This window comes from Perca fluviatilis, chromosome 8, assembly GCF_010015445.1.
Source record: "Perca fluviatilis chromosome 8, GENO_Pfluv_1.0, whole genome shotgun sequence".
NCBI lineage: Eukaryota > Metazoa > Chordata > Actinopteri > Perciformes > Percidae > Perca > Perca fluviatilis.
Window position 1 is genome coordinate 29306142 of NC_053119.1, and position 25549 is coordinate 29331690.

The following is a 25549-nucleotide window of genomic DNA, read 5'->3' on the forward strand; positions in this document are numbered from 1 at the left end:
TTGTCAAAGTTTAGTCAAGATGCTATTTTAAAACCATTTACTTTTAGGGTTAGGGTTTTTTCAAATGAATAAAATACCCAAAATTCAGTGAAAGTAATCATTAATTTCATCCGGGAAGAACAACGTACAGGGTACACCCATGCATCCAACTTACTTTTGGGCAATTTGGTTGAAAGAAACCCATATTTCTGATATTAAAAAAACTTTGAAAACGGGTCAAATTTGACCCGAGGACGACACAGGGGTTAAAAACTAAATAAATGCCAGACTGACATGTGCATTCTTCTTAGAAATCACTCAGTTTTTAGAAATGCCTCATGATAGATTGTCTCTCAAAGTGTATTTTTCAACTTTTGCTTTTGTTGAAGAAGGAAAACAAAATGGCTATGCTCGATACTGTCGAATCACAATAAGGAAAATAGGAATACAAATCGAATAGGTACCCATGTATCGTGAAAGAATCAAATCAGAAAAAAAACTTTAAAAACCTAAGGTCTCTCTGTGTTGTGGCCCAGCCTCATCTTGGATAGCCTCTTAAAGTATCCAAAGACAAAATTCTGGGTGATATGTGCGCCTGCTCTACCACTGACCCAACCCGGCCACCACAGAAACTTCTTAACTGGGAAATTATAAGTGTGCAGTATATATACATTTTTTTTTTTTTTTGTAATTAAGCTTTTCTATGTGAGGAACACTAAATGTTGAAATATGTGTCCTTGCTCTTTCGGTTTCTGCAGGAAGCTAAAAAGTGGCAGGAGAGGAAAGAAGCTCTGGAGGCTGTAGAGGCTCTGACAAAGAACCCTAAACTAGAGAATGGAGACTATGGAGACCTTGTCAGAGCTCTGAAGAAGGTAAAGACTGAAGTACTTGTCAGGTTTTCAGTTAGACAGTCTTCTCTGGAATTAAGTTAAAGAGCAATTACCGGATTGGTCCAAATATAAGAAGTATTTTTTATTTTTCTCCTGGAAAGACGTCTGACAGTGTCTTATATTTGGGGTCTAGACTTTCAGCTGTTCAAGTTGCAGAGGCTGGTTTCAGAACGTAAGGCACGTCACCTGTTTTAACAGCCAATAGAGAAGTCAGCTGGTAAAGTCAGCGATAAACTATGGAAATGAAATGATCCATAATCCATTTTATTTTAATGTTACAAACAGCTGGTCGAAATGGCAGAGTTTTAGATGGAGAACATCTTACCGTGGTCCTCAAAGCGGCCGCTTCCAAGAGATTGACAGGAGAGTGTGTGATTACGTGACTGAAAAAGGGAATGAAGGGATGCCCATTACCAGAGCAGTCATTCAGCTGAAGGCCTTGGAAATATTTACTGTTAATTTAAATGGGACACTTTCATCTAAAAAGATATTGAAAATATTATTTTATTTAAAAGATGTTTTAAAACAACAGCCTACCGTGTTTTATTCAATGTGTTTTTTATTAGAATTATTTTCAAATAAAATGATTTTCTTTATAAAACAGGATTTGGTCTTCAAAAAGTATTTTTTTCCAAAAATGTGTGTTGAAAGAGGGTGGGTCATCTTATAATCAGGGTCGTCTTAGTTTCGGACCAATACGGTACTAATAGGGTGATCTGGTGACTCTACATAGTACGCTTACTGGTTTTATGTTTCAGGTTGTGGGAAAAGATGCCAATGTGATGCTGGTGACGGTGGCAGCTAAATGTTTGGCTGCACTGGCCTCTGGTCTCAGGAAGAAGTTTGGAACATATGCAGGACAAGTAAGTTGAAGGAATCTCTTTATATTGTGACAGCAATTTTGTTACTTTTTGTTTGTAACGTTTTGAGTGTCTCAAAACGTCATGGCAAAGGTTTGTATTAGCACCGAAAAGAGTGGGGTCGTTTTTGTTTCTGTGAAGCGGTTTGGTATTATTGGCACATCGGCGCAGTCCGGTCCCACATGCTAGCCAGTGCTAGCCAGTGCTAGCCACAAAATTGCAATAGGATGTAGACAGCAGGGGCCAGATGCATAAAACTCTGTGTATTCACTACTAAAACTGTAGAGACCGAAATGTGCATTATTTCCGTCAGATTCATAAAGACGCACGTATGCCTGATTCTGTTTTACATATCATCTCAACTAGGGCTGCACAATGTATAGTTAAAAAAAAAAGAAGTATTTTTTTATTGTCCTTATCATGCAGCCCTAGTGTGCTGCGGATGTTAGGACCGGGAGTGGCGAGAAGGTCTTAAAATTTATGGAAAGGGTCTTTTAAAAAGGTCTTTAAAAGGTATTCCATTTAACTACGGGATTCCTGCATATACCCTGGAGCTTTGAACTTAAAAATGAAATAATACGGGGCAGCCTCTAGCTCAACTAGTAGAACGTGCATCCCATGTAGGCTCAAGGCTGTTTTATGCTTCTGCGTCGAATCGACGGCGTACCCCCGCAGACCCCTCTGCGTCTACGCCAGACCATATGCCGTAACATGACGTGCACCTCTCGAAAAATGTAACTACGTGACGCACGTCGCTCGGCCATGGCTTGGTAGTGTTGCATTTCCCCCAACTCATTTCCTGGTTCTCCTTCTCCATAAACAACATGACCTCAAGGAGAGGGTTGACTTTTCCTGCTACAGATTTCCCACCTCGGTCAGAAAGCTAATCGCTGTCACTCTCTCACTTCTCCCTCGCTCTACCACACACACACACACACACACGCACACACACACACACACACACACACCGCCGCCACCCACCAGGCCGACCGCCCAAGAATATCGGACCGCCAGACCACGCATTAAGGCCTGCCGAGCCTCGGGGAGCCTCCGTGAGAACCATAAAACAGCCTTCAGTCCTTGGCGGCGGCCTGGGTTCAAATCCGACCTGAGAGCCTTTGCTGCATGTCATCCCCCCTCTCTCTCCCATTTTCCTGTCTTTCTTCAGCTGTTCTAAATAAAGGAAAAAGCCCTAAAAAATATCTTTAAAAAAAAAAAGAGGGATAATACCACATTCAGGACATGAATTCAGTCAGTCACCGACACAGATTTAACTGGTCCTGTGAAACAACAATTGAATGACCGTACTATTCCATCTTTCAAACTCATTGATAACTGCTAAATTAAAACACTGTGTATTTAGGTGGTTCCCACAGTTCTGGAGAAGTTCAAGGAGAAGAAGCCTCAGGTTGTCCAGGCCCTGCAGGAGGCTATTGATGCCATCTTCCTCACCGTAAGTATAGTCCATAATTTGACTTTCTTGAATCATCCAATCAAAAGTTGAAGAGCAAAAGTAACGGAGGAACTAGCTACTGTGACGAAAACAAGCTTAGAAAAAGGCCAGAACACGTCAGTGATCATTCTCCTCGATCTCTTTCCACCACTGGGGTGTGGTCCTTCGTTTGGATGTGTAGCCCGTTAAACAGGTCTAAACATTGGGCTGAAAATCTCTACTCCTTGTTATCTGTATTTCCCCTTTGACTATGTCCGTGATGTTTTTGCTTTATTTTCGGTTTGTTTGTTCTGGTTGCTACTGCTGTGAATATGTTACATTCCATTATGTGAAAACTCTGAACAAAGCCTCTCTCATCTGTTTATAAGTGGTATCCTAAATTGTTACACTGTTTTCCTTCCTGAAGATTCATCTGCGTAAACCTACCTTGAACCAATCCTCCTTTCCTATGGAGCCTCTTTCCTATGGAGCCTCTTTCCTATCTACCCTCACATCATCAAAGTGAATGGAGCGATTAGTTAGAAAATTTATATTTTCTTGTATTTTTCTTGTTAATCGAAAGTCAAATATTTTTGACCTTATTATTGCATGTCTCGTATTATAGCATGTATAGTTTGGTCGACATAAAGCCCTAAAAAGTCCCAAAAAAGTTCCCTAGCCATCTTAGCGTTTAGCAAATCATGACAAACAAAGATTACAGTTTTTTACAGCAACCTGTTTCACAGCCTGAATATAAAAATGTATCATATTAGTTTCAGGCAGTTTAGCCTAATGAAGAGATAACTTCAGATTGGCAAAAAGACATTGACAACCTATATTGTACAGCTTAATAAAATGGTTCAGTGGAAGGAGCATCTGATGCATAGGTCTATATGCATGCAGATAGGAAGAAAACAGTCATGCCCATGTACAAAGGATCGTAAGTTATGTTTGATATCACTTGGCCCTTTTAAAAAAAACTTTTGGATGTTATTATTTGACAACTTGTAATGTTGCATTGATTTCATATTTAATAGGACTTCTTTTTTTCCAGACCACTCTTCAGAACCTGTCGGAGGACATCCTGGCTGTGATGGACAATAAGAATCCCTCCATTAAGCAGCAGGCCTCTCTGTTTCTGGCCCGCTCCTTCAGACACTGCACACAGGCCACACTGCCCAAGAGCGTCCTCAAACCCTTCTGTGCTGCTCTTGTCAAGGTACACATACCCTAGGTGGAAATATCTTAACAGTATTACTACCCTCACCTTTTTGGTAAAGCTATACATGACGATAAACAAATGTGTTGTTTCTTATAGTATGCCCTCTCAATATCGGACTGAAATGGAAAATAAAGTTAAACCTGCAGTGCGGAACTTTTGTCTATCCCTTAGGCAGTGAGAATAATTATAAACACGATCACGCTTCAGAAAAGCAGTGGGATTCATAATAACGCAGCTTCGGTCAATGGTAGGGCTGGGCCATATGGACCAAAAATCACGTCGTTGTTTTTCGGCTGAATGGCGATGCGCGATAAATACCTTGGTATTTTCAACAAAGTGGGCTAAATGTTAAGCGTTAAGTCATAGTCACATGTGAGATGTAACAAGCATTTTTATTAAAACAGAAACCTTCCTTTCCGGCTGCAACACATGTAAATACAAAATGTATCTAAAATAAATAACCTATATTAAATGAATAAAAGGCCTTCTCTGAGAATTCGAAGCAGATTGTTGCTGTACAATTCTCTGGTTTATCAGTAATGTGTATAAACTACACTATAGACTGGATTCTCTACTAGCGGAGTGATGGCTGACTCATGAACGAGACCAGCGTAAGTTAAATGCGCACTGGCAGGTCACCGGCGTTGCACGTGTCTTGTGTATGAAATGTCTGTATAGTCGCTGCTAGAGGTCGACCGATATGGGTTTTCACAGGCCGATGCCGATATTTTGAAATCAGGGTCGGCCGATATATGCTGCCGATTATTTTTGGCCGATATTTGCTTGTTTTTAACCTCTATTTGAAAGATAAAATTTAACACTAAGTACTTAAGATACACAAAATTTCTCAACAAAAACATTTATTGAACACTTGAACACCAATCTGCACTTGTATACTTACATTAAACATGTATAATGTAAAAACATATATTGTATAAATAAACAAAATGGGTAAAAAGAAAGAAAGAGAAAATAAATTTAACTTTGTCAAATAAACTTTTTAATTAAAAGAAAGTTTAGTGCACTTAGCAGCATTTATCAAACAGCTGAGAACAATAAAATAAATTTACCATTTTAACAATAGTAGTGCTGACACACAGTAGCAACCAGCAGCATTTCTTTGTTTTGGTGTTGGCTGGGTGAAGCGCTGCCATAAGGGGGTGGTTTTCTTTTCAGCCATCAGACTTAATGACTAAAAAAGGGGGAAAATACAAGGTTAAGTTAGTATTTTTTGTATAGTATCTTCTTCAAGTCATTTTATAGATAGGTATAGATATAAAATCTAACATTTGTTTTATAAATCAGCTAATAATTCAGTGCATTGTAAGTGATACAAGGCTAAAAACGTTTCTATCATCTTCCCAAAAACTGTCCTGAAACATGTATTTTTGGTTTGTTTTGTTTGTTGACAGACAAAGCCAAATGGACAAAACCTAATTAAGGGGGGAAAACAACTTTAGGCCATATGGTCAAAATTAAATGATTTAATAATAATGTAATAACTATAACTTATAACAATAACGTATTTCACTAGTAAATTGCTGTTGAACGACAAAAACAACCACCATGGCAAAAGGGTATTTTACAACAACATTGAATGCACCGCGACGCACCGTCTGTGTTGTTCTTCAGACAAGTAGCTAAACAACGGCTGCAGCACACTGCTTAACATACTGCTGTTGGATCCTATACAGTGAAATAAATCACACTTTACACCGTTTAGCTGTCAGCATTTTAATCGTGTTGAATCCATCTGCTAGCTAATGGTAGGCTAACGTTAGCTGCTGACGAGTGTAATGTTAACTAGCGTCACATGCTGCGATGTTTCCGTTATTCTAACATTCGTTTTCGGAGCATCAGAGAGCAACGCAGGCATATCAGTGGCGCCGAAATGAGGTAGAGAAATCCGCGTTGCTATTCGGTCCGGTAGATACGGGTCGTTAAGGCACAGGTGCCATATTAGCAGCGGGTCTACTCTGTACCAACCCTAGCAACGACGCTAGCAAAGCAAAGCCAGTCCTTCACTAGCCTATGGTGCGGTGGTCTCTTTTAACTACAACTTCTTTCTCTGCATTGAGTTGACAACCCTCTCAAATATAGACACACAAACGGAACAAATAATAAGTCTCAGATCCACTGTCTGTTATGGAGGAAATATTTATTCATAGTCTGTGATTGCAAAATTCTAGCTTAATTATTGTGACATGACAGCATGACACGACAGCTATCAATATCCAAAGTAGCCGAACGTCATGTCGCCTGTTCATGTTTTTTCTCGAAGTTGGCAGTAACATGTCATATGTTTTTCATTAAATATATACGACTTATAAGAATTTAATCCTTACCGTTTTTTTCCGAGGAACAGCTCCTTCCTTAGGCACTGGATGTGGTCTGCTCACTCTGCTGGTAATTGACTCTAGGGGCAGCGTGCGTCCAACACGTGTTCCACAACAACAACACCAGGCTGCCCGCAGATGCGCCTGCCTATTAATCGGCTTGATATTGGCCGATGCCGATTATGTAAAAAAAAAAGCCCAAAAATCGGCCGATTAATCGGCCGATTAATCGGCCGACCTCTAGTCGCTGCTTTGCATTTTTAAGAACTATGATAATCTGGCCATGGGTCACAGCTCTCAAGTTCGCTCTTACTCATACAACTGAAGTTAAAGTTACATCCAGTTACTACTGTCCTTCAGTGTTTTTTGCTGTTTGCGGCCGCAGAACGTTGCCAGCAGAAACACTGGTACAATTACAGGTTTTTCTCTCCTGCGCAACAAAATATACAGCTGTGCAAATAACAATTTAAACTGTAGGCAACTGTTGCGCTGAGTCCAGTTACAGGAGATCCTGTGAGCGAGTGGGGGGGAATTTTATCAGTAATTGTCAGGACTTTTTCTATGTATGTATGTATGTGTATATATATATATATATATATATATATATATATATATATATATATATCTACATACATACATACACACATACAGGGCCCTTGCGAAAGTATTCGGCCCCCTTGAACTTTTCGACCTTTTGCCACATTTCAGGCCTCAAACATAAAGATATAAAACTGTAATTTTTTGTGAAGAATCAACAACAAGTGGGACACAATCATGAAGTGGAAAGAAATTTATTGGATATTTCAAACCTTTTAAACAAATAAAAAACTGAAATATTGGGGCGGGTACAAAATTATTCAGCCCCCTTAAGTTAATACTTTATTTAGCGCCACCTTTGGCTGCGATTACAGCTGTAAATTCGCTTGGGGTATGTCTCTATCAGTTTTGCACATCGAGACTGACATTTTTGCCCATTCCTCCTTGCAAAACAGCTCGAGCTCAGTGAGGTTGGATGGAGAGCGTTTGTGAACAGCAGTTTTCAGTTCTTTCCACAGATTCTCGATTGGATTCAGGTCTGGACTTTGACTTGGCCATTCTAACACCTGGATATGTTTATTTGTGAACCATTCCATTGTAGATTTTGCTTTATGTTTTGGATCATTGTCTTGTTGGAAGACAAATCTCCGTCCCAGTCTCAGGTCTTTTGCAGACTCCATCAGGTTTTCTTCCAGAATGGTCCTGTATTTGGCTCCATCCATCTTCCCATCAATTTTAACCATCTTCCCTGTCCCTGCTGAAGAAAAGCAGGCCCAAACCATGATGCTGCCACCACCATGTTTGACAGTGGGGATGGTGTGTTCAGGGTGATGAGCTGTGTTGCTTTTACGCCAAACATAACGTTTTGCATTGTTGCCAAAAAGTTCGATTTTGGTTTCATCTGACCACAGCACCTTCTTCCACATGTTTGGTGTGTCTCCCAGGTGGCTTTTGGCAAACTTTAAATTACACTTTTTATGGATATCTTTTAAGAAATGGCTTTCTTCTTGCCACTCTTCCATAAAGGCCAGATTTGTGCAGTATACGACTGATTGTTGTCCTATGGACAGAGTCTCCCAGCTCAGCTGTAGATCTCTGCAGTTCATCCAGAGTGATCATGGGCCTCTTGGCTGCATCTCTGATCAGTCTTCTCATTGTATGAGCTGAAAGTTTAGAGGGACGGCCGGGTCTTCGTAGATTTGTAGTGGTCTGATACTCCTTCCATTTCAATATTATCGCTTGCACAGTGCTCCTTGGGATGTTTAAAGCTTGGGAAATCTTTTTGTATCCAAATCCGGCTTTAAACTTCTCCACAACAGTATCTCGGACCTGCCTGGTGTGTTCCTTGTTCTTCATGATGCTCTCTGCGCTTTACACGGACCTCTGAGACTATCACAGAGCAGGTGCATTTATACGGAGACTTGATTACACACAGCTGGATTCTATTTATCATCATTAGTCATTTAGGTCAACATTGGATCATTCAGAGATCCTCACTGAACTTCTGGAGAGAGTTTGCTGCACTGAAAGTAAAAGGGGCTGAATAATTTGTACGCGCCCACTTTTTCAGTTTTTTATTTGTTAAAAAAGTTTGAAATAGCCAATGAATTTCGTTCCACTTCATAATTGGGACCCACTTGTTGTTGATTCTTCACAAAAAATTACAGTTTTATATCTTTATGTTTGGGGCCTGAAATGTGGCAAAAGGTCGAAACGTTCAAGGGGGCCGAATACTTTCGCAAGGCACTGTACATACATACATACATACATACATACATACATACATACATACATACATACATACATACATACATACACATGTATTTTGTATATACTCTGTTAACATATTATATTGAAAAGCTGCTTTTGTCAGTGTACGGTCCTTGGAAGTGTGTAATGCCCCAACTACATATTCTACACTGAAGTGAATAATGCATAACTATGAAATGATAAACAATTCAGAAACACAATACTGGAATGATACATGATTTTATATATATATATATATATATCATATATACACACATACACACATACACATACATACACACACACACACACACACACGTATGTATGTATGACAAATGAATTAAATCAATTCATCGTCCGTCCTGTGGGGGTCAGGGAAACACTAGTCTCGCTTTGCCAGACCATCCACACGCTGCGGATGGGAGGGTCTGGCTACTCCACACAGCATTCCGGGATGGGAGACAAACGTGCTCTGGTTTATTGGCATTTCTTTAAACCAATCAGAATCGTCATGGATCGGCGCTAAGCTCCACACGGAGCCACTGTATAGTCGTGTGAGAGAAAACTCAGATTTGACAGACCGACATAGCTAGCTGTCTCATTTTACCATGCACAGATCTGAGGAGCGGGTAACCACAGTCCTCATAAATCCACTGGAGTTTAAAATTCCAACACAAAGAAAGCAGAAGGAAACGGACATTGGCGAAAATATACGCATCCGGCGGAATTTCATGCAGCCCTGAAGCAATCCCGGAAGTGGAACGTCAAGGATATAGACTAGGGAAACACTAATATGAATAACATGTGAGAGAGTCCATTTTTGCTCCCTGCAAGTATAACATACAGTACCGGGGCATAACACATGACACCATAACCTAACATTGCTAAGTGCACTTGATTTCAGGCAGTTAATAAAAGAAAAAAGGTGGAAAGTCACTTTGCTCCCATTTCAAATGTCCTCTTTTAATTGCCTACCTGTACTTTTTTTTCTCTTTTAACCATTTCAGCAAGTGAATGACTCTGCTCCAGAGGTGCGTGACGCGGCCTTTGAAGCTTTGGGGACGGCCATGAAAGTGGTGGGAGAGAAAGCTGTGAACCCTTTCCTGTCTGATTTGGATAAACTCAAACTGGACAAGGTAAGGATCAGTAGCATTCAAACCAGGAGAATGCTCCTGCGTTTATTGTAGTTGACTGCTTACCACTGTCTTTTTTGTTTCATATGGTGACAGATAAAGGAGTCAGCTGATAAAGTGGAGCTTGCTGGAGGGAAGAAGGGTGCAGGAGGAGGAGGAGGGGAAAAGAAGCCAGCAGCTAAAGCTCCTCCCCCTGCTGAAGCACCAACAAAATCTTCTGCCCCACCAAGGAAGACCCAAACTGGTGCTGCCAGCAAGGTATGCTAAGAGCGATGCACATATAAAAAAACTAAAATTATTTGTCACCTGGTTCCACCTCAATGTTATGAATCGTATGACCTTAAAGAACTTGGTGGCTGCTCCTTCTTGTTCTTATACTCCCTGGAATATTTAAAATTGATGTGCAGTGAAAAAATGCCCAAACTTTTGATGAATGACAGTGGTCAGGGTCAGGCTCACTGACGAACACATTGCATTTCCTGTGACTACTTAATAATAAAAGTCAACTTGTGTTTCGCCAGTGCTTTTATTGTGAAGCTGCAGCAGTCGGAAATGTTCGGTTTGCAGTAACTTAATACAGTATTTTTTCCGGGTTTGTCACCACACACAAACAGTTTGTAGTACTGCGAATATATAAATATTGCATTACTTTTTAATCGGTGGGAATAGTGACTTAACAGAAACGTTTTTTTTAAATGAAAATCTTGATTGCCACTGTAAGTGTCTACAGTTGTACTTGACTGGTTTTGTGTCTCTTATTTCTGCAGTCGTCAGCAGGTCCATCTAAGAAAGGCAAACCAACCTGTGCAGTTGCTGGAAAAACCAAGAAGACCCCTGAGAGTAGAGAATTCACAGAGACTGAACTCTCGGTAAGTCTGTGTGCATACATTTACCTTGCAGTTGAAGCTTTTGTCAAAATGTGGGCTCACTGTACCATGGGTGCATGCAGTATAGGTCCGAATAGAAGACAACCGCCAAAAAAAAAATAAAGTCTTTCCAGAAAGAGGTGAGAAACATTGTTTCCCACTAGTCTTGTTTGTAAGGTTTACTCTAGGGATGCAACGATTATAGATTTTGTTGGTACGATTATAGTCTGAAAAATAATCAGTTTCACGGTTATTATGCATTAATTAATTTCACTACAAATATCAAAAATCACAAAACACTCTAGATTAGAATGTAATTTATTGCTGCCTTTTGAAACAGAAATAACACAGTAACAGTTTTGAATGTTTTGAAAATGATTATATGATCAATCAACTTTTTTATTTAAATTAATCTGAAAAGATTAGAGACTAGAGGTGAATCAGTCACACCACAAACCAAGACAGTGCTGTCCTTCTTGAGAAGAAGTTGGCCCTTTTTTGGGCTAGACACGACCCTGCTAGCTGGTGTTTCTGAAAGTTGGAGGAGCTGCTAGACAATATGCACCTGTCACAGGGAGATTGTTGACATGTTGCCAAGGAATAAATGCGATGGAGAGATCTCTTTGCAGCCTTATGTCCCATAGGGGATGAAAAGGAGTAAATAAGTAACGTTTAGTGGTAACGTCAGTGACATGTTTGAGCTGTTGTGGAGTTTTGCCTCTTAACGTTAACATTAAACAGGCTAACGTTAGCTAACTGGTAACGTAAAAAGCTAAAAAACACTTAACAAGGTTAATTAACAAAGTCGCTAGCAAGCTTCCCAACTTGGGTTGAATTCCCTGTTGCAGCTGCTCCTGTTGAGAGTCAGGGTCTGGCTCTGCGTTTTTCTGGTGTTTGCTAACTTTATGTCACAGTTAAAAAGTTGCAGCAGTAAGTTATACCACCTCGGGACGCCTTTGTACATCACTCTGACAGTCAATACTCGCGGTGACCGAACCGGCGTCTGATGTGCCTGGTGCGCAGAAACACGAACATTTACGTTGTCAAGGAACTACACACACTGCTACACATAATGTGTAGTGCCTTTTTTACGATTAATTAACCATGACGTTTTAAAGTGCTCATTATGCTTTTTGGCTTTTTACCTTTCCTTTATTGTGTTATATATCTTTTTTTGTGCACGTTATAGGTTTAGGCTCTATTGTAGTCCAGCCTTTACTTCCGCGATGAACGTGCGTCACTTTGTAACACGCCTTATATAACCAAAACCGCTGCATCTCTATTTTTGTGGAGGATTTTGTGTCAAAGCAAAAGTGCCTATTTGGCAATATTTATAATTTTAAACCCAAGATGTCACAAGTTTATTAACCAGTGGGAAAATGTGCTCACCTTGGCATATAATGCATGGTTGTATTTGACTTCCAGCCTTTTAAAGGCTTACTTATAGTATAAACAGAGGTCAGCATTTTTTTTTTGTCACAGTTCACTTTTCATCTAGTGCTATGATATTATATAGGTATGTATTATACCTCTATAAATGTCTTTGTCGCTAACAAGCTGAATCTGAATTCCTAGGTGGTTTCAAATATGAAGTCAAAGTCGTTGTTGTCTCTCTTAAATGTAGGTCTAAAACCACAACTCCACCAAGGTTTCTGATGTGTAAATTTTAGCAATTTAGCTTGTCAAAGCAGAAAAATCATAGGTCTAAATAGTATGAATGATGGCTGAATTCCATTTAGCTGAGCTAAAGGGCTCTATTGTGTATGCTCGCTAAGGTTGGGTATCGTGGGTTTTTTCCAATACCGGTCCTAAAACGATACTTTTGAAATGGTGTTTATTGCTAAGGCCATATGGTCAAATTTAAATAATTTATTTAAAATTCTTATGACAAATTTATTTCACCAGTCAATTGCAGTTAAGACAAAAGGGTATTTTACAATACCATTGAGTTCACCACCAGCATTCTTTTCTACCATTAGGTCCTGTCTGTGTTGTTTCTCCTGACAACTCTGAGAGCACCACCATTGTTTCAAAGTTTCAAAGTGCAGTTACTCTGTGTCTTTAGCTGCAGACTGTTGGGCAGCCCAGTGTTGGAATCATTTCCAGTGAAATACAGCCACAATTTACACCGTTTAGCTGTCAGCATTTTAACCATATTTAAGCCAGCTACTAGCTAACAGTAGGCTAATGTTACTGTACCTGCTGCAAACTGTAATGTTAACTAGCGTCACATGCAGCGATGCTTCTGTTGCCTCTGATGTCTGGTTCAGAGCACCAGAGAGCAGCGCAGGCATTTAAGTGGCACTGAAACATGCGTTGCTATTCAGCCCAGTAGATACTGGTTGTTAAGGGTTTCGGTAACTTATATGGCTTACTGGGATACTACGAATAAAATTGAGCCAATGTTCATACCTGTGCTTTTCCTGTTTTTGCTGTGAAAAGGGTCTGTTGTGATTAGCACACTGACTTTTGCTCTCAAAGGGTTTAAGCATTATTAGTACGGTATGTTGCTGCTGGAATTTCTGATTACTTGAGGTGTGTGTGTGTGTGTGTGTGTGTGTGTGTGTGTGTGTGTGTGTGTGTGTGTGTGTGTGTGTGTGTGTGTGTGTGTGTGTGTGTGTGTGTGTGTGTGTGTGTGTGTGTGTGTGTGTGTGGTCAGGTTGAGGTGTGTGAAGAGCGGGCAGCAGGTGTACTTCCTGCCTCCTGTGTACAGCTGCTGGACTCAGCCAACTGGAAGGAGAGACTGGCTAGTATGGAGGAGTTCCAGAGGGTAAAGTCTTTTTTTTTTTTTTTTTTTTTTTTTCTTCCTTGGTGACTGCGTTAATTCATGACCAACTATTTCATACATTTTATCTGTTTGCATAAAAAGGTGGTGCCTGTCATGCACCAGCAATTGTCCTCACAAGACAGAAATTGATGTGCTTGGTTCTAGAGCTGCAATGATTAATCGATTGAATGAATAGTCGATTGACAGAAAAATTAATCGGCAACTATTTTGATAATGCATAAACTGTTTATTTTCCAAGCAAAAATGCCAAGTGTTGGCTACAAGATTTCTCAAATCAAATTTCTTTTTTTCTTTTTTTTTAAAAAAAAAAAAATTTTTTTTTTTTTTTGCTCTTTCTTTTAAAAAAAAAAAAAAAAAAAAAATATTTGGTTGAATAAAACGAAAATGTGAATGCATCACCATGGACTGTCAGATATGGTAATAGCTAAAGTGTTAGAGAAAATAATTGGCATATCAATCAGTAATGAAAATAATCATATCATGTATGTATACATGTTTGATGAAACTCATTGATTGAACCCATATCAGTAATCTGTTTTCAGTGTGAAATACTAAAAACTCTACATTGCAAGTCTGTTGGAGCCATGGAAACGGCTGATGTGTTGTACAATAATATGCAGGATTATTAATGTATGGATTCATGTGTGCTTCTAGGCTGTGGAGACCATGGATAAGGTGGAGATGCCCTGCCAGGCCTTAGTCAGGATGTTGGCCAAGAAACCGGGCTGGAAGGAGACTAACTTCCAGGTAACTTCCTCGGTTATAGCAGCTTAAGGTTGGGACTGATTGACAGCCAGTTTCCTGAAGCAATATGACAGCACCTGCTTGGCCTTGGAATGTAATAATTGCCTCCAGTAAAATAGTTGCTGGGTTGGATTTTCACCCCTTAATTGTGAGTGTTTTTAATAGAGTAAAGAGAGAAGCCGTACAGCTGATCAGCTGTCCGATACACCTAACATGTCTCTGGGGAAATACAAATTCCAAACAATGAGAAGTTGTGGCAGTCCAAAAAACAAGTTAGTTACAAGCGAAGGAGTGGGTTTTATTTTTGTCTCTTTTTATTTTCCCCATCAATAACATGTTTGTCAAACATTGCACCTACAGTCTGTATTATACTTTTTTCTGCATAATTCTGTTTGTATTAGTTTATAATCTCAGTTATGATTAGATAAATTCAAAAAATAAAATGTATCTAACATCAAACTATAATAGCCTTACATGTTGACTAAATAGAAATGATGATTCAAATCATTCAAATGTGTTTATTGCTGAAAGACAGACTCTCTTCTTCTCCCAGAATATAACATTATCCATTACACAGGTTAAAAAGGTAAAGAACAGATCATGAAGTGAAAAATGTTTCTAATGAATGAAAAAAAAAAAAGAAGTTTATTGCTTATCAGACCGTTGACACAGATCTACTATTTTGAACTAGATGGTGAATTGGAAAATATAAAACTTGAGAGTAATACACTTGTTGACACTTGAGTTGGTTCTTTTTAGTTGGTCCACTTTTATATTAAACCGTGGTGAAGGTTTGATGCGATATCAGATCAGCTGTATCGTCTAATCACTAACCGATTTATAGATTCCTTTAGTCCCAAATTGTTGGAAATTTGGAATGGGCTTCCAACCATGCTGCATCCATAAAAAACATTCCACATATAAAAAAAGACAAGGGTAAGTCAGCTGCAGGGAACTAGAAACATAATAAAATTGTGCAAAACTGGAAAATAGCCAATCAATAAAATACAAATCGAGTTTTATTTTTACGTACCGATTTCATCTTCTTTTGATCTGCTGCAATATTTTTTTGTGGGGATAAAAGAGTTTAAATCCATTCACTCAACAACGTGGAACTCTAAACTCTCCTCCCTGATGGCAGTAGCTGGTACTCGTCAAGTCAACTTTATTGTCAATTCTGCAATATGTGCCAGAGCAATTGAAAATACGTTTCTCTCCGACCCACAGTGCAATTAGGACATGTACAACAATTAATAATATAAAAGATAAGAAATATATACAGATAAGATGAAGAAATAAGTTATATATAGAGGGGAGGGTGTTGAGCTTCCTGACAGCCTGGGGAATGAAGCTGTTTGCCAGTCTCATGGGAGGGACCAGGTATTATCTTGTTGACTTAAGAACAGCCTGTTTGTTGTTCTACATGGATTGATAGTGTCTAAAGCCTGATTTATGGTTCTGCGTTAAATCTTCGCCGTTGGTACGTGGAGACTCACGCTGCGACGCCGTCACTCTCGTCTCTCTACCACACACTTCCCACGCACACACGCATGCCGGCCCTGCTTTTCTCTTAAAGAGGTCGACGCGCACATCAAAGCCCTAGTATAAACTTCAGGCCACCTACGTAGGCTATGGCGAAAGCTCTGCGTGGAGCTTAAATCATGCTTTACTGCTATCGACTAGGTATTGTCTACCTATTAGCAAGGAACCGTCAATTAGCGATTGGGATGTCCCTGTTCTAATGTTGTCTCTCCTGTGTAGGTGATGCAGATGAAGCTACACATCGTTGCCCTTGTAGCTCAGAGAGGACAGTTTTCAAAGACGTCAGCCTCTGTGGTTTTGGATGGCTTGGTGGATAAGGTCGGAGACATCAAATGTGGTGGAAAGGCCAAAGAGGGATTGACTGCTATTGGAGAGGCTTGCTCACTGCCGTGGACTGCAGAACAGGTTTGTAGCAGATTTCTCTGGACAGAAAAAAAAAAAATCTTTTTCCTTAAGTTGCCAAACTAGAACTTGAAAATACAATTTACATAAGTGATCAACGGGCCGGTAGATGTTCATGATGATGGATTGCTGTATTTACACGGTTTGTGTTTGTTTTGTTTTTTCTTAGGTTGTGTCTATGGCGTTTGCACAGAAGAACCCCAAAAACCAGGCAGAGACTCTCAACTGGCTGGCTAATGCCATGAAGGAATTTGGCTTTGCTGGGTAAATTACAGCTCCTATTTTGATGCTCATTATTATTTTTATATAATTCATTTTATATAATTAATTAAAATATATATATATATATATCTATCTATCTATCTATCTATCTATCTATCTATCTATCTATCTATCTATCTATCTATCTATCTATCTATCTATCTATCTATCTATCTATCTATCTATCTATCTATCAGATTTTTTTTTTTTCTTTAAAATTACAACATTTGAAAGTGTTTTGGCCATGAAAAAAAACAAAATATGTTACTACACCTTCACAAAGGGTATTTGTTGACCTACCCCCTCTCTCCAGTATCAATGTGAAGGGTTTCATAAACAACGTGAAAACCGCTCTGGGAGCGACTAACCCTGCAGTTCGGACGTCTGCCATCACCCTGCTGGGAGTCATGTACCTCTACATGGGAGCGCCTCTTCGCATGTTCTTTGAAGATGAGAAGCCTGCTCTCCTCTCACAGATAGATGCTGAGTTTGAGAAGGTAAGGGGACACACACACACACACACACACACACACACACACACACACACACACACTTATATTGGTAAAGAAAACTGAAAAAAGACAAAAATAAACAACCTTACTGTTAAGGAAAAACTCAGGAGCAGCACAATTTCACAATCATTTCACATATGTGAAGATGATTCGAGAGAGTTTGATGAATTACACTGGAGCATTTAATGACTTCCAAATTCAGGAGAATTTAGGAGCACATAGTACTAGGGTTGGGCGGTAATACGGTATACAACATTTGGGTCTTAAAAATAGCAACGGTATCAGTTTCAATACTGTCATTAAAAAAAATGCAATGCACTTATATAGGAGACAAGGATTAAATATTAAATATAACTTATGTAATTATGTGTGGTTGTCCTCAGGTGACAGTGTGGAGGAGAGAGTTTTTTTGTAAGTTGTTATTGTTTCAGTATTAGTGTTTGGTATTCAGTTTCTGAACGGTGCACAAGCCAACAGTTTGGTGATGCCGTCTGAGCCTTACGTCATAATTTTTAATTAGTCACGGTAATAGTATACCGCGGTAAAATAACGAGGAGGTTTGACGGTATCAAAATTTGGATACCGCCCAATCCTACACAGTACAGTGTGGATGCCATTCCAACTTCGGAAGTTCCTGTCTTCCTGAAGGTGTATTTAAACTCATGCTGGAGGTGTAGCTGAACCTTTTTAAGGTAAACAAAGATAATGCGGGCGCTCTAATATCTCAGCACCGATAAAATGTGTTATGTGTTTACTAAATGGCCTTGGCAGGGTGAACAGCACTGTCTTATTATACAGCTGCTACGCCTCCCGTCATCTATGGACGCACAAAGTTGAAGTATTCCTCTGCCTTGAAAGTTTATGAGGTTATGTTGGACACTGACCTGAATGACACCTGGGTACCATTGTCTCGACTTACATAGCATGAGTTCATAAGATGGATATTCCACAACAATTACCAGTTGGTTATCCTGACAACAAGTAATGTGCATGTAAATGAGACACGACAAAGGAAAATAAGACATCTATTTGTATGTGTATCTCCCACACAGATGCAGGGCCAGTCTCCACCAGCTCCAATAAGATTTACCAAGAAGTCAGGGGCTGTGGAGGAGGGTGATGAAGGAGAGGAGCCGGAAGAAGATGGAGGAGGAGGAGGAGGAGGAGGAGGAGGACAGGACATCATGGACCTACTGCCCAGAACAGATATCGGGTAACCAAACAGTCAACCTGCACTGATAATACAAGATTAAAGGAACATGCCGACTTATTGGGAATTTAGCGTATTCACCGTAACCCCCAAAATTAGACAAGTCGATACATACCCTTCTCATCTCCGTGCATGCTGTAAAGCTCTCTGACGTCTCAGACGTTTTTTAAACTTCGATAAATGGCGCAAGTAGCCGGAGGTCTGTGTTTACCCTTTGGCAAAACTCTGCTGGGTGGCTCGCTCCAGCCGGTTGAAAATCAGCAACTTTTTTATTTCTCTTTAGCGTTTAGCTTAGTGCAGGGTCATTGCTACCATATGCAAAACTGGCTTGGCCGCGTCATACTCCCTCCACCCTCTCGTCCAAAAATCGTCATGTCTGGTTTAAAAAAAAAATAAAAAAAAAACGCGAGTTGTCAAACTCAAGGCTTCAAAATGGTTGTCCACAAACCAATTGGTGACGTCACTGATGCTACATTTATTATTTTAGTCTATGGTGACGCCACTATTAGTACACTTGCACTTAAGATAGTTACGCAGAAAAACATTTCAACAAAGAAATCATTAGTAACGTGGTTCTCAAGTGCTCGGTGCTTATTTAAGCTGGTCCATTACAATAACTAAGTTTGTTATGCCATTTATACTACCCACCAATTATATGTACATTAACATTTTCTGTTTGTTTTACTCAAGCTGGAAGACAGTTTATTTTGCTTGCTGTTACATTCACTCTGAAATATAGTTCCTGTTTTCACTCCCTCTTGTTTGTCTCTCTTGCTTCCTGTCTTTTAGTGACAAGATTACATCTGATCTGGTGTCTAAAATTGGGGATAAGAACTGGAAAATCAGGAAGGAGGGTCTGGACGAGGCTGCAGCCATCATCTCAGAGGCCAAGTTCATTACAGCCAACATCGGAGACCTGCCTATGGCTCTGAAAGGACGACTCGGCGACTCCAACAAGATCCTGGTTAGTAAGAGAGCAGAGGCCTGTACTACAAAGCAAGGTCAACATGGCCTGGATTTATTCCAGTTACCTGGCTTCACTAACCCTAACAACTGCTTTCCCGCATAACCTGTGTCACAACGTTGGTTAACAACTAGTTCAAACAAACTTGGGTTTCCCAACCCAGCAACGTGCGCGTTCACATAAAAGAGGCGGTGTTTGCACAGCATGACCAATCGCAAACCTCTACCAGGGCCGCATATTTTACATAAGAAGAGCAAACTATGATTCTGCATAAATATGAAGAACACAGACACGGTTTTACAGGCAAAACGCAACACCGTCGCTGCTTCCTAAAACAGGATAGAAAGATGGCAAAAAAAATAGCCGGCGCTGTAAATGCGTAAATCACAACGCTTATCAATAGCATTTCCCCATTATTCAGGCACAAGATCAGACCATAATTACGCTTGTGCTTTCCATAAACCGTCATTGCTTTAGGCTGTTATTTCAGTTGCAACCCTGGCAGTGGGAAGCGATTGAGCAAATAAAAAATATAAAAACATAATTCAAACCGATGTGCGCATTGGCAACACACGGCTCAAGAAGCCGACAAATACCCTATATGTAATTCCCTCCGCTGAAAATGTCTTTATAAATATTTATGAATATATATATTTAAAAATATCAATCGGGGAATGTTAACAGGGTTGTCTGTCTCTAAATGTTAACTAAAAAAATAATTCCAAACCGCGTGTGTCTTCAGGCCTTTTTATAGTTTTATAGTGCGTCGAATTGACGGCGCAGGGTCCGGCGTAGACGCAGACCCCTCTGCATCTATGCCGTAGCCTGATGTGCACCTCTCGAAAAATATAACTACACGTCGTGGCGACGCACGTTGCTCGGCCGTGGCTTGGTAGCGTTGCATTTCCCCCCCGACTCATTTCCTGGTTCTCCTTCTCCATAAACAACGTGAAATCAAGGAGAGCGTTAACTTCTACTGCTCCAGATTTCCCACCATGGTCAAAAAACAAACACTTTGTTTCTCTCACTATGACTCTAGAGTCGCTACTCGCTCCGAAGCTAATCGCTGGCACTCTCTCACTCACTCTCTCACCCCCCCACACACACACACACACACACACACACACACACACACACACACACACACACGCGCGGCTCGACGCACACACCAGTGCACAAGTATAAACATCAGGCCACTTATGTAGGCTACGGCAAGAGCTCTGCGTGGAGCCTCCGCACAACTGTAAAACGGCCTTTAGCTGCGCTCTCTGTCAACATGCAGAGAGGACAGATAAGCTTGCGCTTACGCGCTCTCAGGTACCGAAATTTGGCACTGGTTTGGTTTTACGTGAGCCAATTCCGACGTGATTCCGTCGGTACCGGTAAAAGTACAGGGTTCGGTACCCAACACTAACAACAACTGACATTATATTGACATTTCTGTAAACCTATATTACTTTTTGCTTTATCTTATCCGATTTGAAATGATTTTGCTACGTATAAATGCTACATTGTCAAACTGTCAAATTTTAGATTTAGAGAACCGCGAAGTTGAAAGTGGCAAAATAGCAGCGCTTTGAATTGGCAAGTCAAATTTTGAGCAAAGCCAAAGTGATTGTGGTGGTTTTACTGTACAGAAGGATTTAAGAACTACTTTTCACAGTAATAGGATATTAAAATGTAATTTAAAAATGACCATTATGTTTGTGCTTTCCAGGTCCAGCAGGCCCTGACTCTCCTGCAGCAGCTGTCTACAGCCATGGGACCTGGACTTAAGCAGCATGTTAAAGCACTTGGAATCCCTATTGTCACTGTACTGGGAGACAGCAAGGTACTGGGCACATACACTTGAATCAGAAACCCAAACACCCGACAGTAGGGCTGGGCGATATAGAGAAAATTAAATATCACGATATTTTTGAACAAATACCTCTATCTATACCGCAACGATATTGTAGTGTTGACTATTGGTGCTTTCACAAAATATTTACACAATGAGATTTTTTTTATAAATAATCATCAGTAATGTGGATATAATGACTAAGTGGGTAAAGGTAAATAATGGAATGGTTACAACAGTCTGGTAAGTTCAGAAAATGACATCACTTTACTGTAATGCAGCCTGTAAAAGACAACACTTATGTCATATCACGATATTACGATATCCAAAATCTAAGACTGTATCTAGTCTCGTATCACGATATTGATATAATATCGATATATTGCCCAGCTCTAACCTACAGTAACACACACGTGTTTCCACGTTCAACAGCAATTGCAATGTAGTATCTGCATCGAGCCCTTAACACCGAAATGAGCCCTTACAGCACTACAAACACCTTTTTAATTTTTTTTTTTAATTTTATTTTTTTTTTTTTTAACAATACTTTGCACCAATCATTTCATGAAGTTGCAGGAAAGTTTCAAATTGAGTTTGAAGAAAGAAACACTAAGATCCAAAAAACAAAGTGCGGGGTCATTAAATTTGGCAGAACAACACTAAATGAAAGCAATTTTACACTTACAAATGAGAAATCTACGGCACAGGTAGAGCATACGGATACAGAATAAATCAAAGGAAGATGTCCATCTTAAAAAGTGTAATAACTATTGCATATTATATGCATTTTGAAAATGTACATACTGTGTATGTTGAAGAGAGTACAATAAATCTGAAGAGGCGAGAGAAGATGGAAACATGTTGCTCTGGAGACACTGTCATGTCCCTGACTGTGTGGTGATGATGGACATGCTTCTCTGTTCCTCTGCAGCCTAATGTAAGGGCGGCTGCCATGACCACTCTCCAGGCCTGGGTGGAGCAGACTGGGATGAAGGAGTGGCTGGAAGGAGAAGACCTGTCAGAGGAGCTCAAAAAAGAGAATCCTTTCCTAAGACAGGAGGTACACAGAGATACATATACTCTTCACTGTCTTGTTCGTGTTGGAAAATGTGGTCATTCCCGAAAAGAGCCATACACATTCCTGAGCAAAATCATAGTACACACAATGCAAATCAGAGATGCGTGTTAACACTCTCTCTTCATCACACAGCTTCTAGGCTGGTTAGCAGAGAAGCTGCCAACCCTGAGGACAGTCCCTGGGGACCTGATGCTGTGTGTCCCTCATCTCTACGCCTGTCTGGAGGACAGAAACGGAGATGTGAGGAAGAAAGCTCAGGATGCCCTGCCTACCTTCATGATGCACCTGGGCTATGACAAGATGGAAAAGGCGGCTGGGAAACTCAAAGTACTGAACCAATTTTTATATTGTGCTTTTGGCTAGCAAAGAGCACATACATTTTAATAGATATTTTCAATGCCTGACCCCAGGCCCCAGACCCATTCATAGGCTGTCTCTTGTCTGCAATAATTAATGTCTCTCTCCCCATCTCCCTGCAGTCTGCCTCAAAGGATCAGGTGTTAGCTATGTTGGAAAAGGCCAGAGCTGTGATGCCAGCTAAACCCGCTGCTCCAGCCAAAACTGGAGGGGGAAAAGGCTCTGCAGAGCCAAGCAGAGCTGCTTCAGGTTCGTATGACTATACAATTATTGATTTTTAGACAAATTATTACAACCACTCCAGATGTGCTACTGTGTGGTAGTTTTACACATACTATAAAGTGGGGCTGGGTCTGATAGCTAATGAAATTTTGGATCTGGTTCCCATTTGGCAGAATAACTGTATTCGCTAAACTTCAACAAAACCCATTCTTTAATCTGATCTTTTCAAATTAAAAATAGCCAGGTCAATGTACAAAACATTCAGGTTAAATTTGCAAGTGTCTTATATTCAGTTGTTGGTGACTAACTGTAGCTTTATTCATGGCTTATCCTGTTCACATGGGCAAACCTCTGTACACCAAATTGCTCCTGTTGGTATAGCCAGTGCCTTGCATCGTAGCTTAGTGTGTGACTTTGTGTGTGAATAGGTGAATGAGAGCCAAGTTGTAAAGCGCCATATATAACTGCAGCCATTTACAATGCAAAAAATAATGCAAATGTAGTAAGTGTGATGTTTTGATAGTCTCCTCAGTAATTATTTGAATATATTGTATTCATACACTTGAGAAAATTTGACACATGCATCTCATCTCCTCTGCAGCCTCCAGGCAGCCAGCTAGTGAGGACTTTGTTGACAACAAACCTGACGTTAAGAAGGTCCGGGGAGGAGTGGCCGGAAAGAAGGTAAGTCTTTCTGGATCAACAAATGGCCGTCTAGCCAAAGTAGAACTGGATTTAGGGTGTGATCAGACCAGATTTTGCTCCCCATTTACTTCAACAATGAAAGGAGACCCCAGAGTACATGTACTTTTTTTATTTTTTATTTTTTTTGGGGAAATTGTCACACATTCACCATTTGCACTTCCGTTGATATCACTGTAAGTGGTTGTGCATATCATATCATTTGTCTATGAGCACCATTTGGTCATCTCATGACAGTGAAATTAAAATATCATGTGGTTTTTCTACTCAACCAGCCTCCCTCCCCTCCCGAGGAACCTGCCCCTTCCTCCAAGGACAAGGACAGTAATGCTAGTAAAAAGCTCCCCAGCAAAGGGAAGGCTGCTGCTAGCAGTCAACAGGTAGATGTGTTGAAGGTGTCCTTGTAATGAAACTCAGTTCAGAATGTCTTTACACTTCATCTCTACATGCTGCTACTTATTAAAGCCAGCTGTGGGCTCTAGAGTACACAAGTAGCGCAGCCGTGGTCAGTTTCTCAGTGGACACTTGTTAGCCTGACAGATGTTAAACCCTGTCCAGCTTCTCTCTGCCTTGACCCAGTCGGATCTTGGCTCAGTCTAATCCTGTGTCTCTCTAATCACTAATACTGTCACTGAACATGTACAACTGTTTAATCAATGCACATGGGCTTGCAGTTGTTGGGTGCAATCGGAGCCTAAATCTGTTTTTTTAGGCTTTTAACATTTAAAAATGTGCTGAAAAATGAGACATGTCAAAAAACTACATGCATGCCATGCTTACAAAAATTAAGCACAAAGCGAGAGGTCACTTGAAGGTTTCCACTGCACGAATGTGTGTTTCTGAATGTGTCTCGTGTTTGGGAATGGTGTCACGTCAGTGTTTCTGCACTCTGTTTTGTGTTAACCTGCACTGAGCTCTTTTCAGCATAACGCCCCTTTGTCTCCTGTTTCAACTCTGTCTGTCACCTACACGCACTTATTATTATTATTATTATTATTATTATTATTATTATTATTATTATTATTATTATTATTATTATGTTATCCAAATAAGACACAAAAAGCCCATGAGTAAACATCATTACACACAATCCTAAGTACACATCCATGGACGGAGCACATTGGTTCACTCACTCTACCTCACACTGTGATGTTGCCTCCCTCTCAGGGTGCAGCTGGTAAGAAGCCTGCAGCCAAAAGCCAGAAGGATGATGAAGATCGGTCCGGGCCAATCTTCATCCTCATCGCCAATGCTAAGGAACAGAGGATCAAGGACGAGAAGCAACTCAAGGTATCTGACTGGCTGAAAAACATGTCAGGATGATGATCCCAGTGGCTCAGTGCAGCAGCAGTTACATACTGTATATCTGAGAGGTTAACTGGAACTGGAGGAGACATAATTTGTTCCTTTGGGTATTAGCTTATTGTTAATGCTGTAACATAGTTTTTACTCTAACAGGAAAACAATCCAGTATGGTAAAGGGAAATACTGATAAAATGAAACCAGTCTTTGGCCACAGCTTGTATTACCATACTTATTGCCGGTATTCAACCAACTTTGTGTAAGTATGTGTAAATGATCTAGCTTTCCATCTATCTTACCAGTGCCCAGACCTCCCTACTCACAGGCCAGCAGAACAACCACCAAATGACGCGTATAACGCAAAATGTGTCATTGCTGCTGGCCCTTGGGCCTGTTGCTTGAATTACAGACTGCACTTCCGCATATGGACAAAAAGAGTATGAAAGCGGATCGAGAGAGACCGCCCCTCTCTCTCTTTCTTAAACTCATAAAATGTAAAACTAGACAGTGCTGATCTAAACAAATATAAACCAAGATTCACTTACTGTATTATTTCTTGCCTAAAATGTTTTCAGAAACATTTTAGTGTACGGCTTGCCTGAAATAGGAAAGGTTGTAAAC

General features: G+C 40.2%; 1 protein-coding gene across 5 annotated transcripts in view; it reads left to right on the forward strand.

Annotated features, from left to right (window-relative positions):
• ckap5 (cytoskeleton associated protein 5) overlaps positions 1-25549 on the forward strand; it is a 54355-nt gene that overhangs the window by 8056 nt on the left and 20750 nt on the right. For 3 of the 5 annotated variants that reach the window (XM_039807929.1, XM_039807932.1, XM_039807931.1), the window contains 21 exons: positions 738-851; positions 1628-1732; positions 3093-3182; positions 4216-4380; positions 10013-10141; positions 10235-10396; positions 10906-11007; positions 13664-13774; positions 14447-14539; positions 16298-16483; positions 16650-16744; positions 17055-17238; positions 18306-18466; positions 19253-19427; positions 21145-21258; positions 22199-22327; positions 22478-22672; positions 22825-22951; positions 23526-23608; positions 23902-24006; positions 24794-24916. In XM_039807929.1, coding sequence (XP_039663863.1) covers positions 738-851; positions 1628-1732; positions 3093-3182; positions 4216-4380; positions 10013-10141; positions 10235-10396; positions 10906-11007; positions 13664-13774; positions 14447-14539; positions 16298-16483; positions 16650-16744; positions 17055-17238; positions 18306-18466; positions 19253-19427; positions 21145-21258; positions 22199-22327; positions 22478-22672; positions 22825-22951; positions 23526-23608; positions 23902-24006; positions 24794-24916 — 2748 coding nt within the window. The remainder of the gene's footprint in view (positions 1-737; positions 852-1627; positions 1733-3092; positions 3183-4215; positions 4381-10012; positions 10142-10234; positions 10397-10905; positions 11008-13663; positions 13775-14446; positions 14540-16297; positions 16484-16649; positions 16745-17054; positions 17239-18305; positions 18467-19252; positions 19428-21144; positions 21259-22198; positions 22328-22477; positions 22673-22824; positions 22952-23525; positions 23609-23901; positions 24007-24793; positions 24917-25549) is intronic. The other 2 variants (XM_039807933.1, XM_039807934.1) reach the window with 1 other exon arrangement.